We start from the raw sequence: 19,503 nt of genomic DNA, 5'->3' as shown, positions 1-19,503 counted from the left end.
GCTGGACGAAATCATTTCAGAGACTCAAAGTGCGTTCATTCCGGGCAGACTCATCACTGACAACGCCATCATTGCTTTTGAGTGCTTCCACAAGATTCAGCACAGCAGAAAAGCAAGAGACACCTACTGTGCATACAAACTGGATTTGGCCAAAGCATATGATAGAGTGGATTGGGGTTTTCTTGAAGGAGTGCTACTGAAGACTGGTTTCTGCAGTAAATGGACAAGCTGGGTGATGCAGTGTGTTCGATCGGTAAGATACTTAGTTAGATGCAACGGCGAACTGCTAGAACCCTTTGATCCATCCGGAGGACTACGGCAAGGAGATCCCCTTAGTCCTTACCTTTTTCTTTTTGTGGCCGAGGGACTGGTAAACCTCATAAACCGAGAGATCACGGCTGGCAGCTTAAACCCCATCAAGATTGTCCGCAATAGCCCAGGTGTATCTAACCTTCTCTTCGCAGATGACATCCTGCTCTTCTTCAAGGCCTCCATTGAGCAAGCCGAGACAATTAAGAAGGTTCTAGACTTATTCCAAAAGTGCACGGGTCAACTGCTAAGTGCAAGCAAATGCTCGCTCCTATTTAGTGAGAAATGCCCTGCTGAAGTCAGAGAAGGGATTAAGGTTGTACTCGGTGTACAATCAGATGTATTTGAGAGCAAATACCTAGGTTTTCCTACCCCGGAAGGGAGGATGAAGGATGAACAGTTCCAGCCCATCATGGATAGATTGAGAAAGCGTTGCAACGATTATTCAGAAAGATTCATGTCTTATGCGGCCAAGGAGGTTCACGTCAAATCCGTAGTCCAAGCACTTCCTACCTTCGCAATGAGTGTGTTTATGTTCTCAAAGGGCTTCTGTGAAAAGTATGAGAGAATGATTAGAGACTTTTGGTGGGAGGACGAAGAAGGACAGAGAAAGGTACACTGGATGGCATGGGAGCGCATGATTAAGCCCAAGCGTGATGGGGGCATTGGATTCAGAGACATGCACCTATTTAACCAGGCATTCCTAGCCAAACAGGGCTGGTGGCTAATTCAGAATCCAGATGGCCTTTGCACGAGAGTTTTGAAATCTAAATATTGCCCCAATGGTGAGCTTCTGGATACTGTTTTTGCCTCGGATGCGTCTCCGGTATGGAGAGCCATAGAATTCGGTTTGGAGTTGCTGAAAAAAGGTTTAATCTGGAGAGTGGGGGATGGAAAGAGTATTTAGATCAAGCGGGACTAATGGATACCAAGGAAAGAAGGTCTCAAATCGGCTGCGTTTATTAAAAGGTCTAGGCTGCGTCGGGTTAACCAACTTATGGACACAGAGAGGAAGGAATTGAATGTGAACCTGATCCGCCAAATTTTTCACAGTTTTGATGCGGAGGAAATATGCAAAATCCCATTCCGAACACAGATACAAAAGATTGCATTGCATGGCATTTTGAGAAGAATGGTATCTTTTCGGTCAGGAGTGCGTACAAGCTTGTAGCCTTCTCTAGTCAAAGTGTCCAAACAAATCCCTCGTGTTCGAACGGAGAGGCTGGGGATCGTAACATTTGTGATCTCATTTGGAAAGCTAAGGTGCCCGAGAAGGTGAGGATTTTTGGATGGAGAGTCGCCATAAATACCCTGGCCACAAAGAGAAACAAGTTTAAGAGAACATTAGAGCTAGAACCTACCTGCAGTATCCGCGGCAATGGAGAGGAAGATGAATTTCACGCCGTGATCACTTGCACAAAGAGCAGGGCTCTTCGTGATGCTATGAGGAAAGAGTGGCCCTTACCTGCAGAGAAATTCTTTAGGAACACCGGGAATGATTGGTTGCAAGTGCTCTTGGACACGGAACCAGAGGATATGCGAGCAAAACGGTTGCTGCTGTTTTGGAGATGTTGGCACTTGAGAGAGGATACGCTAAGACACAATGGCAGGGAGTCAGTCATGAGTTCTGTGATTTTTCTGAGGAAGTATGCCGAAGATCTACAAAAGGTGGCGATGGCAGGGGATGGGTTCAGCAAGAATGCAGGGAGTAGCCCCTCATGTCATACGACACAATGCTCGAAGTGGTCGGTTCCAGTAGGAGATGTTGTGAAGCTAAATACAGATGTTGCCTTCCAGTCTGAATCTGGTGTCTCTGCTGCAGGTGCAGTCGCAAGGGATAGGGCTGGACATGTGGTCGTGTCAATCAGCAGAAATCTGACCCCCAGCCGAACTGTCGAGGAGGCCGAGGCAAAAGCTGCTCTTGCTGGACTGCGTTCGCTAGCAGAATACTATAGAGGTCCATTGATCTTGGAACTGGACTGTCAGGCAATCGTACAAGAGCTGGAAGCCGGGGGGGGGGGGGGGGGGAGGGGATCGGTCCCAGTGTTTCGCTCTGATTAAGGACATTAAGCAAGCTCTTGCAATGTTTGCAAGCTCCAGTGTGAACCATGTGGGAAGAGCAAGCAATGCTCTTGCCCATAAGCTTGCGGCGGCGGCCAGAAACGGAGTTGATCAGGAGATAGTCTCCGACGTGCCAGAAGAGCTACAGCGGTTGATGATAGCTGAATTTGTCTTCCCTGCAGAGTAGTTTCCTACTCTTGCTTCTCAAAAAAAAATGACCAACAAGATCGTTTTGATTACATAATAGCCTATTCGGCGCAGGTATAAAAGCCAGAATTCATGGCACAAGCGCCTTATTGCATAAATAAATATTAACTTGTTGGCTTATTTGGCTGATGTTTTTGTTTGACAACTTGGGTAAAGCTAGCAGCTTTAATGTGTATTAATTAGAAGTTAGAACAAAAGGCAATACAATTTCGATCAACCATAACAGAGTACAGAATCCCACGCAGTTAAAAACTGCAAGTTCTGTTTTGCATCAACCAAACACGCAAGAAAATGAACCTATCAACTAAATCTCTCTAGCACATGCAAACTGAAATAGAGTTATGCGTTCCTTTACTGCATCTCTGAACGAACCGTCCAAGATGAAACGACGGTCGACATTTACTGAATTCTACGAGCATAGATTGGGCGCTGTTAGTCCACATTGGGGAAGTACTATGATCAAGCAATGCTTCAGTTATTGCTAACTACACATGCGGAATCTGCCATCTTCTCCTGCGCCGCCTCCTTATCGGAACGAAGCCATTCCTTCGTGAGCATGTAGCCCGCCACGCAAGCCCCCGCCCACCCCAGGAAATCGTTGGTCAGCTTCGAAAACCGCTTCGAGCGCCTGCAACGAAATTCATATCAGCAAATCCAAAAGAAATTCATCTTCTTCTTCCTCCAGCCGTCACAAAGAAGGGAAGGAGATCAGCCGGCGATCGAGGGTATCCATGCTTTGGTCGAGGGGCGCGTGACGTACCAGAGCGGGTCGTTGGGCCTGGGCTCGATCTGCACGGCGAGCTGCTGGAGCATCCGGGCGTTCTGGAACCCCTCCTTGGTGAGCCGCGTGTCGTACCGCCGCTCCGTGTCGGCGATCAGGTCGAACAGCTCCTCCCTCTTCTGCTTGATCAGGTTCAGGGCGCGGGCCTTGCCGTCCGCCGCGGCGGGTCTTGCGCCGCCGTGGACGAGCCTCCTTGGCAGTAGCTTCGCCCATGCGCCGCCGCCCAGCCTCGTCGCCGCGTGTCGAAGCGCCGTCGCCGTCGCCATCGCTCTCCCTACCTTCCTGTGCGTGCGTGTGCGATTTTGTCGAGCGATCCTTGTTGTCGATGGAGGGGAGGCTGGGTCATGTACATGGACTTATACCCGGCCGGCTGTATGGGGGTGTCCGACACTCCGACTCCGTCTCCGGTAGGGCGGGCCGTGTTTCCGAGTCCGCCACCGACGGCCGCACCAACTCGGAGACCGAACCAGACTGCACCTGCGTTCGGCATGCAGGGCGCGTGCCGAACGATAGCGGCAAGAGTGCTACGATCCGATCTTAGGTTTGTGAAGAGACAGAAAGCAACCGGCCGGAGTTCAGGTTCAGAGAGAAAGGGGGAATAGGTTCAGAGGTTTCATCTGTTCGCTGACCCCATCGTCAGCACACAGCGTTAACTGTTGGCCTGTTGCTCCCGTAGGCACGTACGTACGCGAGCACTGCACGACGAGCAATTCTTCCGCCTCAGCAAGCAGTTCATCCAGCCAACCAAATGACTCTGCTAGATCTACGTACAGCCACATTTTTATATGGTGCCACGTCTTACATATGATGGTTCTGCTGAACTGAACGCTCCTTTTTTTCCGACTGTTCAGCCTCTCCGATTGTTGTGCCTTTCGCCGTTGGAGCTGAGCCTGAGCTGGTGCGTACTGCTGCTCCTGTCCACTCTCTGAGGCCCAAACTGAAAGCGAGTAGTGTCAACCAAGAGCAGTGAGCCGCACAAATAATACGTATCTGGACGGCGGATAGACTGCAGCAAAAAATAGATGGGAGAATTGTGGCTCTTGCACCACGTGCAAGAGGCCAATGAGACTCACCTGTTCCGTAAATGCCGGTTCACGCCGTGAATTCGGAGGATGGTCAAAGATTGGCTCGGGCCTCAAGCACTTGACAAGTTGGAGTAAATAATATAAAACTACTAGTTTACAGGTTAAGGTTTCAAAAAACTACCACTTTTTAATTTTTCTCAAAAAGCTACCAAACATGCGGTCCGCTGTTTCAAAAAACCCAAACCCGTGGTGACTAGCGATTTAACCGTTTTTCTGACGGATTGGGCCCATCTGTCAGCCCACGTGGCCACGCACGCTCACGGCGCAGCAGTTAACGGTCGTTAGCCGACGCGGTCCGGTCGGAACCAAAATAGACGGTCGGGCCACACACTCTCTCACTCCCCCTCCTCTCCCCCGCAGTGACCTAGGTGGGCGATGGCGGCGGCGCATCCAAATGTCGTCGTCGGCGAGCTATTAAGCCAAGGCGGCACCGGCCAGGAGGGCGGTGGACAGTCAGAGGTGGACAAATGGCTAGGCAGCTCGAGCTTCCCGGCGCAGCAGTCGCAGCAGCCATCACCGCCCGCGGCTCCTGTGGATCCGGCGAGCTCAGATCCGGAAGTCCGCGCGGCCAGGGCAGTGGCGAAGCGCATCCACGCTGATCCAGCAGGCGGCCACCATCTGCACCTCCAACATGGCTTTCTCCTCTAGCTCCTTTTTCTTCTTCTCAAGTTCTTCCTCCTCCACTTGTTTCTGGTACACCTGCTTGTCCATCCTACCATCATGCCAATCAAATATCTTGGATACATCATAAACAAGCTTGGTGTACTCAATGCAAAGCTTGTCATTTTCAGTCCTAAGCTTGGCCAACTCCCTTTCATGCTCACTCTTAAGCCTGGCCAACTCCTTCTCAAACTTTTCCTTGTCATGTACCCTTCCAAAGTTCTGCTCATGGAACATCTCTCATAGCTTGCATAAACATCTCTGAAGAACAGTTGGCCAAGGCCCATCAACTCACTCTACAACACCACAATTCACACCATTTTCATGCATTTGTAAATGTGATAAGTTATTACAAAAGGACTAGTACCTTATTTCAATTCCATGATTAACTTGATAAACTTAAGATTTTCTAACTATTAATAAATAAATGAGATATGATAAGTTATTACAATGCCATGATTAAGTTTCCAAAGTGACAAAAATACATATGTGTCTGTCATATCAAACAAACTGCTGCATCATATCAAACATCACTGAACATCCATAGCAGAAAACTTAATTGGCATCTAACCTAGACTGGGCAGCCATAGAAACGCCTCCCTGTTACATGCCCTTCAAAAGCAACACGCTTAATAGGCCTCAGTTGGTGCAGAATGCATTTGGGATGAGCAAGCTCAAGTTGGCCACAGAAAAGGGGCTCCACGGTGATGTCTGGTTCCTCCTACAATCATAATAACCAACAAACACTGGTTTCAATCTGCACTCAATACCAGAATCAACTTGCACTGTTCATTAAATCCCCAAATCAGCATGAACCCTAACACTGTACAGAGATGAACCCTAGGTTACCTCAATCCTACAATCAAACCCCACCCTCACTAATCAAGAACAGTATCACACACACAACAACAACACTACACTAAGCAACATCCATGGCTGAAGCCTAAGCTACTAGCACCTAACCCTAACCTAACCCTAGGTGGCAAAGAACTTACCATAAGTCCCATGTCCATGCTGACAACCTCGCACTCCTCCTCCGAGCCGGTTTCCTCGTCGTTCCAGGAAGGCATTGCGGCAAGGAGGTCGACGGCCACCGGCCTCGAAGACGGCGCGCGGCGGCGAGCTCGTACTGGAGCAGGGGACTGGGAGTAGGGGAGTGAGCGAGCACGAGAGAGTGAGCGAGCGTGTGATCCCGACCGACCGAGCGGGTATATTTACCCCAGTTCTAACCAGGCCGGTCGGCTAACGGCCGTCAACTGCCGCGCCGTGAGCGCGCGTGGCCACGTGGGCTGACAGATGGGCCCAGGCCGTCAGAAAAACGGTTAAATCGCTAGTCACCGCGGGTTTGGATTTTTTGAAACAGCGGACCGCGCGTTTGGTAGCTTTCTGAGAAAATTTAAAAAGTGGTAGTTTTTTGGAACCCTAACCTGTAAACTAGTAGTTTTATGCTATTTACTCGACAAGTTGAGATGAACGGACCGGCATGTTCCGGCTAAATACCACAAATCAAAAGGTGATGGCTTCTCTTATCATGCTTGTCTGTTTGACCATCTGAAACGAAAGAGACGCTAGAGTTTTCAGAAGAAGAAAAAAATCAACAGCGTCTTTCCACATCCTAAAACTTATTGAAGATGAGGCCAAGCTATGGGTCACCGCGGGAGCTACGCGCTTGAGCAAGACCGTACCCGGAGAGTAATTCTGTATGTGGTTTTCCTTTGACGGGCTATGTTATGAAACCGGTATTGCGTACCCTAAACTCCTTAATTATCGGATGAGGCAAAGCCTTTTGCCTCGGTCTAAAAAGGAAATACTGCTCGATCCACTCTTTGAGGTGCAAACTGAAAGTCAGTGGTGTCAGCCAAGAGCACTGAGCCGCACAAACAATTTACGCACAACAAGATTCCATTGCGAGATAAACAACGAGGTCAACAGGATAACAGTATTCAAGATCTGATAAGCCACCACACTGTCACTCCACCAGTGACCGACAACACCATTCAAGAGCAGATCCGCAAAGGGCTCGAGCCTTTGCAGTTCCCACCACGCCGTTGCATCGCTTCTGAAACCCATTGACTATGATGGTCTATCATCAGACACCACCACCACGCAGCCTAGTACTCCTACATACTAGTACACCAAGTAGCATCTTCTTATGTTAATCTACACTAAGCACCGGTAGCATCATCTTTGCACGGCGGCAAACATTCTTGGGAAGCCGCCATAAGAATACTCCCGTCAATGTTAACACCAAGGCGCACCGTGCTGCTTTGATGGTCCACGTGCTGCGTTGCTGTCGATCGATCCCCGGTGCAAAGATTCTGGGCGAGCAGTATTTTACGCCGCTCCAGATTAATCAGTGCTGTTGATGCGTATAGTACGCTTGCTTTCCTTGATCTGCATTCTAGATGGCTTAAACTAAACTCACAGTGGGAGATACCTATCCTTTAGGTGCTTCTTGTCGGGCTTTAGCCTTTACCGCAAGGCTAGTGATAATATCATAGTGCTACAGTTGTTTCATTCTGGGGTCTAGGATGAGCAAATGCAATTTGGTACGCATGTTTTGGAAAAGATTGCGAATTTTTAAAGAAAAGTGCCTGTATCAGGTAGGGCGCTAAATTCTCTTGATTCATGATTGGTCTTAGAGCATCTCCAACAGCCGCCCAATGTGCGGCGCCAAAAAACGGGTTTACAGCGCGCAAGTAGATTTTTTTAGGGCGCTAGAAGACGTTTGCTCCAACAAGCGCTGCAAAATATGCTGCGCGCGAGTACAACGACCCAATCAAGCGGTCCCATCTGCAGCAGCCCAGAGTTTGCAGCGCACGCGACCGGGCACACTAAATATGCTGCGCGCGATGCCTTTTTGATGCGCGCGCTGCATTAGTTATAGCGCGCGCACTTTTTGTGCGGCTGCTGGAGATTCCAAACCGGGTCCGCGCGCGCTAAAAGCAGTTTTTATACCGCGCGGCGCTCATATAGCGCTTCTGTTGGAGATGCTCTTACGGATAGAAAGTTTTACCATATCCTGCATGGGGCCAGGCTCAACCCACAAACGCACCGCCGGTTCTGCCAGATCCAACAGTTTTAGTTTTTTCTTAGTTATAAATCTTTGTAGAGATTTGACTTCACCTACCATTAACTACTTTGTTTTATAAACTACTTTTGCTTCAAAAACTGTAAACTCTTTTTGAGGGGCAACATTATCTTTTTTCGAGGGTAGAGATGCAGCATTGAACCTCAGCCCCATTGACAAAGTAAAAATTAGGACTTGGATACAATTAATCTCGTGTCTGCATTAGCAAAAAATCACAATTGTGTGTTCATAAAAGATACAAAAAATACAGGGTTGTAACATATTGGGCACAAACTTGCTTTTGTGGTTTTCATAATAAAAATATGACAATTTATGGCATGCATAAAAAAAGAGTTACTGTATCTACCCCCACCCCATCCCTATGGCTCTCCCTTATGATTTGCTCTTCAACTCTCATTGTGGTTTTGGTATCAGATTGAGTTATATGTACAAATCTCTACTAGTGTACCCTAGTCGCCATGTGACTAACAACAAGGGGAGATAATAAAAAGTCTATCTAGTTTAAATCTGTGTGCTCAACTTTTGCAACGAAATATACATATACTCCATCTGTTCATAAATACTTGTCTTTCTAGGCATTTCAATAAATGACTACATACGGAGCAAAATAAGTGAATCTACACTCTAAAATATGTCTACATACATCCGTATGTAGTAGTCATTTGAAATGTCTAGAAAGATAAATATTTAGGAACGGAGGGAGTATTTGTTGGGAAAAATTGTATAAGAAGCACCAAACTGCAACATAAGCGTGAGGTTCGATCATAAACGCCAAGTGTTCCATATGCGGGCAAGGAAAGGGGATGGATTCCACAACGTTGTTGAATGTACAAATTAAGGCAAGAGACTTCTGAGCACCTCTTCAGTTGGATTGAAAAGTATCGACGGAAAATTGCTTTGTGCCAACATGGCCAGACTAGCTACTCCTCATGGTGCAGTTGGAACAACCGGCGAATGTGGCATTTGTGGAATGACCTTGTATTTGATGTTGGTCAAGCATTGATGTCCTTCCTATAAAACCCACTGAAGTTATGTGAAATGTGAATAAAAGAATATAGGCATTGAAACAATATTCATATTCCTAGAGTGTATTTTAATATTAATGACAAGTGATTAGGGAACGAATATTTCTACTAGTGTGTATGGACATGTTTTCAGTCTTGTACAATGGAAGGAGTGTGGTTGAAGACCTCTTAAGCAAAAAAAGGGTAAAGCAAGACTATTGAATTCATGCACCAGCCAGTTGTTTCAAAAGTTTGAACTGATGGAGAGAGGCGGGCAATATATTTCAACACCCCCCCCCCCTCACATCTAGGTCATTTTAGTACTTGCGTGATCGATGTAGGCCGCATAATACTTTTTTAATACTGTGTTGGCAGGGTCGTGAACTCAAGACCTCATGGCTCGGATATCATATTGAATCCGTGCATCAGCCAGTTGCTCCGAAAGTCCCAACTAGTGGAGAGAGGCGAGCAATATATTTTACAAAGATAACGTGTTTAATGTCATACACTCGTTTACTTATGTTTTGAGTCATATGAAAGCACTACTATTAAGAGGAGTCAATGAAAATCAAGGAGGAGGCGGCGGCGGGGGGGGGGGGGGGGTGCTTAAAACACATCCCAAGTTACATGGAAAGTTTTTTTCAACCCAGAACCATAGAACAAAGGCCATGCGGTATTTTCAGTACTAAATAAACCAAATATTTATAACAAAGTTATATTAAAATTATCTCTGTCGAAGAGCTATCAATTGTTATTTTTCCAACATTATGAACAACATTTACAGTGTAGAAGCCGGAATTGTGACTAGACCATCGTAGATGACTGTCAATCCAACTTTTAGTATGTTGCTAGTGCTACTCTTCGTGGGATTTGAAGGCTTCAAGCTAGCCTCAAGACCCAGATGTTTGCTCTTGGTATCAATGGCGGAGCTAGACAACATCTGCTTGGTTCAATGAGGCGGAGGGGGGGGGGGGGGGGGGCACCCACTGCTTCGTATGGTTAAAAAAAATTGTCCCGAAAAGCCCACAACTTTGGACGCTTGGAATTCACTGAATCGGCTTCATACTTCCACCTGAAGCCTTGAAAATTGATTATGAGTGAAAAGTGGGATCTGAATTGCACAGATTGTCATAGTATTGTACGCGCTCATGGAATGTTGGAGTCGCCGGTAGCTAGGTTAGGTTCTTCTTTGTCTTTGGGTTGGTGTTTGGCTTTTTCTTGGACGCGTTTGTGCAGGGAGTTAGATTTTTTCTATATGTAGACATCATCGATTAATTAAGAAGAAGAGAGTTGCCCACTTGCCTGTTTATCTGAAATACCTGACGGAAACTGCGGGAGCTAGAAATTTACATTTAGACGGGAGGGAGCTAAGGATTAGGGAACCCACACGTTGCTTAGTTCACATAAAAGGAAGGTCAGACATTGCAGTTCAAATTAGCTCGGTGGTACTCTTGGGGATATTATACAGGCGTCTAGTCTTGGCCCGGGGCTCGTTTCCATCATGGCTCCGTCACCGGAGACGTTGACGGCCCTGAGAATCATCATTCTTAATCAGCCACATGAAAGACTGTACTCCTAACCACACAAGCCCTCCTCCTCCCCCCTTCCCTGGGAAGAATATAAAAGCGTTTGGCACAATGCCGGCACACCCACGGGGGAGCCGGGTCCAAAGGACGAAACCGACGCAACATGTAGATGTAGAGCAGAATTCGCACTAGTAATGCCAAATGGCTCAGGAACCCGCATGTAGCGTCATGAGGCCTGGCAGCCACATCGCACATCCGCATGTACGCCCATCTGTCCGTGCCGTGCGTGCCGGCGTCGATCGATCGTCTGACCGCGGAGCACTTGAAGGCGACGCGGCGCCGGCCGGCCGGACGGTGGCGCGGGCGTGTCAGGCGTCCCGTGGCTTTAATTCTAAGCTTATGCATGCCGCTCCCCCTGATAATGTCTCCGCATTCATCCATTCAATGCCACCTGCCGCCGATAGCTTCTTGGGCATGTTTTGGGAGGCGGCACCAAACACTGAAGGCATCGCATCACCCTAACTTCATTGCTGAATGCTCACTCGTAGTACAGTACCGATGGGCGCATGGCACAGCTTTTCTTTGCTGACGACTCCCCAACAGGGCGGTTCGTCCTTCCCGTCGGCAGCAACGCGACCGCCCACATGACCCATGGCCGTGCTCCTCTATGTATTGCCGGCTTCTGAGACAGTTTTGGGTGGCTCCTCTTCGGTCCTGCGCGTCTCGAAATGTAGAGGAGGCCGTATTGGCCGTATGAAATACGGCGCGGTGTTGCTTCAGATTACGTATACGTCGGTCAGTCGACGTAGACCTGGACCGCGCGTGTAGCGTCCAAATCCTTGTCGTGGTGGTGCCCTGGGTTTTGTGCAACCCAAGTGAAGGCAGAAAGCGACGGGTTTTCGCTGCGCCGATCACATCAGCTTTCCGCCCCGTCCAAGCCGCAACGAGCCACCCAGAACGGGAGTGATTTTCCACGGAGCAAAAAGTTGCACTATACGGTGACGGGACCCAAAGTCGAGACCCCAACAAAGTCCCACAAAGTCCTAGCTTGATTAACGCCGGTCGCGTCCACGGGCCAAAACGTTGTCATCTCGCGAATCAACCTATGATTGAGATGGTTAGATGGACAGTGTTATCCTAAATCATCAGGGTTCAAATTTTGGTGCTCGTATTATTTCTGAATTTATTTCAGGATTTCCGGCGATGCGCTTTCAGTGGGAGGAGACGTTTCCATCAACGACGAGACGCCTACAATGACTTTATAAATCTCAAGATGATATGCCGGCTCAGTCTCTCGGAGGTGCTCATAGGGATAGGGTGTGCATATGTGTGTTTATAGGGATGAGTGTATGCACATGTATATGAGCGCTTGTGTCTGTACTGATGCTCAAAAAAAAAAACGTTGCCATCTCGACGTGCCCTCGGCGCCGAGGAGATACTAAATATGGCACCACGTAATTCCTATTGTACTTATGTGTACGTGTTATAAGAGCAAGGTGTACGTCTAAGAAAAAGCAAGTGCCACGCTTCTTCACTGGCAATACTACGAACATCAAAAATAATACTAAGCATTACATCAAGATCTATAGACCACCTGACGATGAGTGAGTACAGGCACTTGAGCGAGGTGTCGCCCCTTCCTAGCAGGAGCCGGACAAAGCTTATTGTACCAGCATTCCCCTGCACAAAAGACCTCGCTTGGTCCCCGAAGGCACGAGTATTGTACATGCTCTGATGTTATTTTGTTTTGTTGTGCACGGGTACGTATGTATTGTGTCCCCAATTGACCGGACAACTCTTTTGTTATTTTATAAAATGACAGAGCTCATGCGCTTGCCTCGGCGAGCATGCATTTCGAATAACAGTGTTAATTCGTTGCGACGGTCCATCTCATGTTTTGCATCCTTATCTTCGCCGCTATAGCACCCCATCATCGGCAATCGCTACACCTTCTTCATCTTTGTTGTATACTATTCCATGACTTTGATTGACTCGTGTTTCCTCATGTGTAAACGGTGATATCAAAACTTTGAGCATAATCGTAAGACCATCTAGTATCTACAAAAATGACTTGGTGTTAGCCGATTTGACCGAATTGTTGGATTAACATCGTCTAGCCCAGCCGCTCGGTTCTTCCTGCCGATGACTCTTCACCCAACAAACAACAACAACCACTATCCCACACATGCAAAAATCAATAAAGCTCGAAGGCCTTGTCGAATGCAAGGTGCTTAGAAGAGGTGCATAAAAAAATACTAGCGCTGGTGCTTATTTGTAGAGGTAAACATTTACTTGGGCACTTCTTTTATAGAGGTAAGCACCGATGTTTAAAAATATATTTTACCAAACACCCATTTAAGGGCTCCTTTGATTCAAAGGAATTCTATAGGATTTCTGGAGGATTGAAATCATTAAGAATTTTTCCTATGTTGGTCCTTTGATTTATAGGATTGGATCTCATAGGAATTTTTTCTATAGAATCTTTTGTACTACATTTTATAGGAAATCTAACATCCACTCCAACCTCTTTTTACAATTCCTTTGCTTTTTTGTGTCATCAAACACTTCATGCTAATTCTGTAGGATTCATGTGTGCATGTCACTCCAACCCTATACTTTTCCTATTCCTACGATTTGAAAATCCTGAGAATCAAAGAGGGCCTCAACACCTTGCAGTGTACAAAGCCCAGGTCAACTTATGCCAAATTGTTACCCGAAAGACTACTCATTTTTGCTGCCGCCCGCTACAGTACTTGGGTTACTACAAATCTTTGACTCCGTGGAGACCTTGGGGCCGGACTGCCAGAAACACACACGAAACAGACCCGAGACCCACCGCACCCCCCGGCGGGATCGATTTCCCCTTCAACCTACCAACCCGACCCAGCCCACCCGCGGCCGGCCGAGCAGACCCATCCCCTCCCCTCCCTCCTCCACCGGCATTGCTTCCCCTCCACCTCCACCCCCACCCACACCGCCACCGCCCCCTCCCTCCCCATAACTATCCCAGCCCACTCGCTGTCACCCGGAGCAGATCGATCCGGGCGGCCGCCTCAGATTGCCGTTCTTCAGTCCAATCCGTATCGCCGCCGCGTTTCTTGGTCGGGCGGCTGGTTGGCGGGGAGGGGGGCAGGCGGGGGATGAAGGGGCTGGGGGGCGGGCCGAAGGTGCTGCTGGTGCACTCCTCGTCCAACAAGCCGTCCGGCGGCGGGTCGGGGTCGCCGTGGATGGGGCGGCGTCGGCTGTGGCTCGTCGTCTTCCTGGCCTGCTTCGCGTGCGTGTCCCTCGCCTCGCTGCTCTCCGCCGCGCGCGACGCGTCCTCGGCCGTCGGCGCCAGGCGGAGGGCCACGGGGTCGGCTTCGGGGGCCAGGCTCGCAGTGTCGGCGGGCGCGCGGAGGGCCGCGGCTGCGAAGGGGGATGAGGCGGCGGGGCCGGGGCTGCCGGCGTACGTGTTCGACGCGCTGGTGCAGTACGCGGCGGTGGGCGGCAACACGTCCGGGAGCATGCCGGCGGCGGACGTGCGCGCCATCGCGGCGGCGCTGAAGCGGCGGGCCCCCTGCAACCTGCTGGTGTTCGGGCTGGGCGGGGAGACGCCGCTGTGGCGCGCGCTCAACCACGGCGGGCGCACCGTGTTCCTGGACGAGAACCAGTGGTACGTGTCCCACCTGGAGGGGCGGCACCCGGGGCTGGAGGCCTACGACGTGGCCTACACCACCACCGTCCGCGAGTTCCCGGACCTCCTCGAGGCCGCCCGCGCCGCCCGCGCCGCCGAGTGCCGCCCCGTCCAGAACCTCCTCTTCTCCGACTGCCGCCTCGCCATCAACGACCTCCCCAACCAGCTCTACGACGTCGCCTGGGACGTCATCCTCGTCGACGGCCCGCGCGGGTAGGCATCCAAGATCCAATTTTCGTTTTTTGGGGATCAGATTTCTCGCTCGAGCGGAGGAAGCAGGGCCCTGACTGAATCTCGTCGGGTTTTGAATGATGGTGGCAGGTACACGGCGTCGTCGCCGGGGCGGATGTCGGCGATATTCACGGCGGGCGTGCTGGCGCGGGCGCGGAAGGAGGAGGGCGCGGCGACGGACGTGCTGGTGCACGACTACGAGCGGGAGGTGGAGCGGGCGTGCTCCAGGGAGTTCCTGTGCGAGGAGAACCGCGTGCCGGCGAGCAGCACGCGGTCGCTCGCCCACTTCGTCATCCGCGGCGGCCGCGCCGTCCGCCGGGACGCCTTCTGCGGCCGCGCCGCCGCCGCCACCGACACCGCCGCGCAGTAGATTAGAGAGAGATTTGTTTTCCTTTTCTCTTTTTTTTTTACTCCGGTAACTCATCCCTTCTCTCTCTCCTAGTGGTGTCTTTTTTACCGTCGTCTGATAGCCAGTGATGATGTCGGCATGTGGTGAAAAAAGGGCGCCTGTGAAAGCTCGACCAAGCTGTAAAAATCGGTGATGAGAGGAATGAATTGCTGTGGTCACAGCTCACGCCATGGCCTCCGTTGCTCCTTTTCTCAGTTTATATTCTATTATGAATTTATTCCGCGTCGTCGGTTTTTCACGTCGCCTGTGCACAAGACAAGAAGTGAACCGGAATGATTAACACCGGAGGGCACTACTGTATATTTTTGCCCCCAAAATGTGATGGGCAGTGGTGTCTTGGATTGCATTGCATTGATCGCATGGCGGCCCGGTCTAGTCGGCAGCACGGAGATGGGAGTGGCGACCGGTGGCACGGTGCTGCCATTACTGATGCAGCACGGCCGTCGACATGGTCGTGACTCGTGACGGGGAGCCAACTGCTGACGCGGACAGTGTACGCGAGGCGCTGCCGGCCCGTGGGGGCAGGTGTGTCACGCGGGCGGATGGTGATCGGCCGGCAGCCGTGCAGCGGTGGCACGCACGGCGGCAGTGGGCGTATTGGCTGGCTGGCTGGCACCACGGATAGAGAGAGGGATCCTGGGCCTGCATCGCCTGAAATCGCTGTGGTTTTCTGTCTGCTTCGGTCGGGGCTGATGGACGGAGATGCCAAACGTCTTGTACACAGGGTGTTGTGGTGCACCCGATCTTGGGTTCACATGCTGTGAATCTTCAGAAAATTCCAAGCACACAATCTTTCAGATGATGGTCCCAGTTCACAGCCCGGTCTAGCTTAACCATTGTTTCTCTTTAAGGTTCCGATTGGAAATCTGCAGCATTCTAGCTATGTATATTGTGTCTACGTGTTGGTTGCTTTGTTCCTGAAACATATGTGCGCCTTCTCATTAGAAAAAAACACACAAGTATGCATCACCTCAACACGATAAAAACCTGGCCGCCAGAAAATAAAAAGAGCATTGGACGCCATTGCCCATTCAGGAGAGCAGATGCGCGATGTCACGTCTAGGACGAGTTACGAAATGAAGCGAAGAAAAGGAGAACAGGTTCCCGCCAAACCGAGCGGGGCGTCGGCTTCCGAGTGCGATGTAGCTAACCACTGTCCTCTTCTTCAGTTTGGGAAACCTGAGCTTGGTAGATCGGCCGGACGCATTAAGGCAGATACGTATGATGCGAGCACGGGAGGATCGTTGTATGCTGCTGGTCTCGTCTGCTCCGGCGGTCCAACAACGCACGTCGGATCGGATGCTGTACCGTCGGTGCCATCTCACTGTCAGGCCGCCTGGGGAACGTCCAGGTCACGCGGGAATCGCACGCCATGTAACCTCACCAATATAAAATGTCTCATCGGCGAAGCACGATCGACGAAGGTTTGGCGTTTCCAATTGTGTATCCATGGCACCAACGATGCATGACATGCAACCGCTCAGCAGAAACTTCCTTCTTCTGACTAGCCAGCAAGGTTCGGCAGTCGGCATCCTGAGTTGAATCCCATGTGTATGATATGATATGGTTTGATCGAGCCGCTCATTTGTTTGATCCGTGTGACTTTGGTCGGTTGTGTATGCATCCAAGTATGTTTGGTTCATGCCGTCGTATGCGTTGCCAAGTTTTGCCAACCATGGGCTGGCCAAACCTTTGTTGACAAAAAAATTAGGTAAGATTTGGCAGGGTAAATTTGTCCACTAAGCAACACATACCCTAATCCTTCCACATGTACGTACGTGCAGAGAGTCCTTGATCGGTAGAATATAAATTTCTCCGGGTCTATTCATAGATATTCTGCTATCTTTTCAGTTTTGTCACGTTGGTCCTTACGTGATTTATATTTTGATCTTTATGATATAAATGAGACACGTATTGCCTGCCAAAAAAAGAACCTATTCGATATAATATTAATTATCCCATTTTAAGGGGATATTAATTATCCAATTTATAATCAACAATAGAAAATTCCTCTTTCAGAAATAATCAATTCATCGAGAGAGCGGCTAAATGGCTCCCGAGCTCATCTGCTTATGCGCATGAACAGTAAAATCAAAAGAAATACTAGAAAAATTCAAAAAAAAAATCTATTTTTATACATGAAAGATGTTTTAGAGTGTGAGGTCTGTACTAAATTTCAACTAATTTGAACATCTGAGCAGCTCTTAAAAAGAAAAAGGATCCGTGAAAAAGTTCACTATTCGGGAGGCCATCAACTTTTCCAGTGTGATGACGGGAGAATATATAGTATTCGCTATACTCACATGGTTTAATGTTAAAATAAAAGTTAAGTGAAATGTTTCAAATTTTTTAAAAGGTGAATGTTCATTAGACACGTGGCTACAATCCCTAAAATGTCAAATATAAATTGGAAACATACATAGGGTAATAAAAATGACAAAACCAACATTTTTTTATTTTACATGTTTGTGGAATTTAAATTCATTTTTTTAAGATGGGAGGACACCTATGAGTCTTTGGAGCACGTGATGCTTTCCCGTACTGAGGATATCTCCAACACAGACCCTCAAAACGCCCATAATCATTCAGATTGGAAGGTTCGGGTGTGATTATCATCCAACGCGGCACCCATTGATTCAAGAACTGATTCAGATGCCTATTTTCTCGTAAACTGGATGCAAATAAGGGGGCGGGGCTTGCAGGAGGCTGGGCCAATGCCACAAACATGTCCGACACCCCGGACCCACCAGAAAAGCCTCTCTCTCGTTCGCGTCCTCTCCCCTGTGAAGCGATTGTCACGCATTTATGCCGGCCAGCGCCGCTCTAGAGCACCAGCGCCGCATTGATGCCGGACAAGAGCGGACATGGCCTCGCACTAGAGCCAACGTTGAAGTGGCGCGCCGGGTGAGAGCGTCGCCCCACGCCGTATCCCTATGTACGCACCTTCCCTTGGCATGCAAACGTCACCCGCCCATCCGCTCGCCGGCATTAAACAATCACGGTTTCCTAGAAACCTACTCCGACGTTCGTCCGCTCGCTGATATTAATATGTGGCACGGTTGGCCTGGCCGATACCCACTATTTATACGTGGACAGGCTCCCAACAAGATCCACACCACACCTTCACTCCTGATCCCCTCTGTGCATCACGTTCGCCATGGCCTTGAGCTCGAAAGCATAGTGGGGCAACCTCTCCACCGAACAGAAGCAGGAGTTATCCGACATTGCGGCCGTCTGTCAGGCCCGCCGAGACAACCGAATACAGTCTGACCTACTGGCTAGCTCTCCGGAGGACACCAACGCCGACGAGACGACGGACGAGGCGGCCGACAACGAGCCGGCGCTAACGCCCACACCAGTCCATGCCGGCATCTCATCGGAGCAGGCATGGTGTTAGAATTGTAGTTATACACGGTCTCTTATATTGTATTGCCTTTTAATTGTACATGTATTCTTTTATAAATATAATACAAAAGCCATCCCTAGAGGGTACGACACTTCATCCAAAATATTCTAAACCTAATATGGTATCAGATTAGGTCGTGATTAACTCACGCTTCCGCCGCCGCCGCTACCGCCGCCGCGATGTCCTCCACTACCGCCCCCTCCTCAAGCTCCTCGTCTGGGTTTTCTCTTCCTGCAACTCTCTCGACGCTGCTTGCCGGCGTCACAACTGCTGCTGGGACATCCGCGTCGTTCCCAACGTTGCTGCTGGCCCGATGTTCTCTCAGCTGCCGGGCCATGCTTTCTTCAACACCAACACCATCATGCCGACACTCCTCTCCACTGGGTCTGCCTCGTCCGCCATCATCAACCACGAAGGGCTTAGCTCCCAGATCGGGCAGCTCCTGCCTAGCTACTCCAACGGACCTGCTGCATCGGCCATCGTCAACCACGGGGGGAGGGCCTATGCCAACTCCCAGATCGGACAGTCCATGCCTGCCTCGGCTCTACCCGACCTCGCAGTCCAGCCGGCAGGCGAGGCGCCTCTGCCGCCTCCGTTTCACTTCGGCCATCTTCTCACCGTCAAGCTCTCGGCTGACAATTACCTCTACCGGCGTGCGCAGCTCCAACCTCTCCTTCGCAGCCATTATCTTGAGGGTTTTATTGATGGGACATTGCCGTGCCCCACGCAATTCGTCTCACAGACTACGACTGCCAGTACTCATGTCACGGTGCTCAACTCGGCGTACCGAGCCTGGATCGCCCAAGATCAAGCGATCCTCTCCGCCACCCGGTCCTCTCTCACCGACGCTGTGTCCGGCATGGTTCTCTTTGCCACCACGTCTCAGGATGCGTGGTCCATTCTTGATGGGAGTTTTGCATCTCAGTCCACGGCGCGCTCTATGGCTATTCGTGGTCCACTCCAGGACTTGAAGAAACGGGATCTCTCGGCCTCGGTCTACTTCAACAAAATCAAGTCTCTCGCTGATACGCTCACCTCCATCGGAAAACCGCTCGGCGAT

General features: G+C 49.9%; 2 protein-coding genes across 2 annotated transcripts; one reads left to right on the top strand and one right to left on the bottom strand.

Moving 5' to 3' along the window:
- Positions 1-2,800: 2,800 nt before the first annotated feature.
- LOC123154132 (uncharacterized) lies at positions 2,801-3,854 on the bottom strand. Its single transcript, XM_044572929.1, has 2 exons — positions 3,338-3,854; positions 2,801-3,205 (listed from the first exon to the last, which is right to left on the bottom strand). The coding sequence occupies exons 1-2, from the start codon at positions 3,622-3,624 to the stop codon at positions 3,049-3,051; spliced, it is 444 nt and encodes a 147-aa protein (XP_044428864.1). The 5' UTR covers positions 3,625-3,854; the 3' UTR covers positions 2,801-3,048.
- Positions 3,855-13,596: 9,742 nt separating this feature from the next.
- Positions 13,597-15,207, top strand: LOC123148884 (protein IRX15-LIKE). Its single transcript, XM_044568402.1, has 2 exons — positions 13,597-14,610; positions 14,719-15,207. The coding sequence occupies exons 1-2, from the start codon at positions 13,865-13,867 to the stop codon at positions 14,996-14,998; spliced, it is 1,026 nt and encodes a 341-aa protein (XP_044424337.1). The 5' UTR covers positions 13,597-13,864; the 3' UTR covers positions 14,999-15,207.
- The last annotated feature ends 4,296 nt before the right edge of the window (positions 15,208-19,503 follow it).

Source organism: Triticum aestivum, chromosome 7A (assembly GCF_018294505.1).
Source record: "Triticum aestivum cultivar Chinese Spring chromosome 7A, IWGSC CS RefSeq v2.1, whole genome shotgun sequence".
Taxonomy (NCBI): Eukaryota; Viridiplantae; Streptophyta; class Magnoliopsida; order Poales; family Poaceae; genus Triticum; species Triticum aestivum.
This window is presented reverse-complemented; position numbering and strand designations above follow the sequence as displayed.

Excerpts from the sequence above, each read along its gene's own strand:
- LOC123154132 (XM_044572929.1), bottom strand. The coding sequence starts at position 3,624 with ATGGCGACGGCGACGGCGCTTCGACACGCGGCGACGAGGCTGGGCGGC. Across the intron at positions 3,206-3,337 it reads AGGCCCAACGACCCGCTCTG|GCGCTCGAAGCGGTTTTCGA; the intron begins GTACGTCACGCG and ends ATTTCGTTGCAG.
- LOC123148884 (XM_044568402.1), top strand. The coding sequence starts at position 13,865 with ATGAAGGGGCTGGGGGGCGGGCCGAAGGTGCTGCTGGTGCACTCCTCG. Across the intron at positions 14,611-14,718 it reads CTCGTCGACGGCCCGCGCGG|GTACACGGCGTCGTCGCCGG; the intron begins GTAGGCATCCAA and ends TGATGGTGGCAG.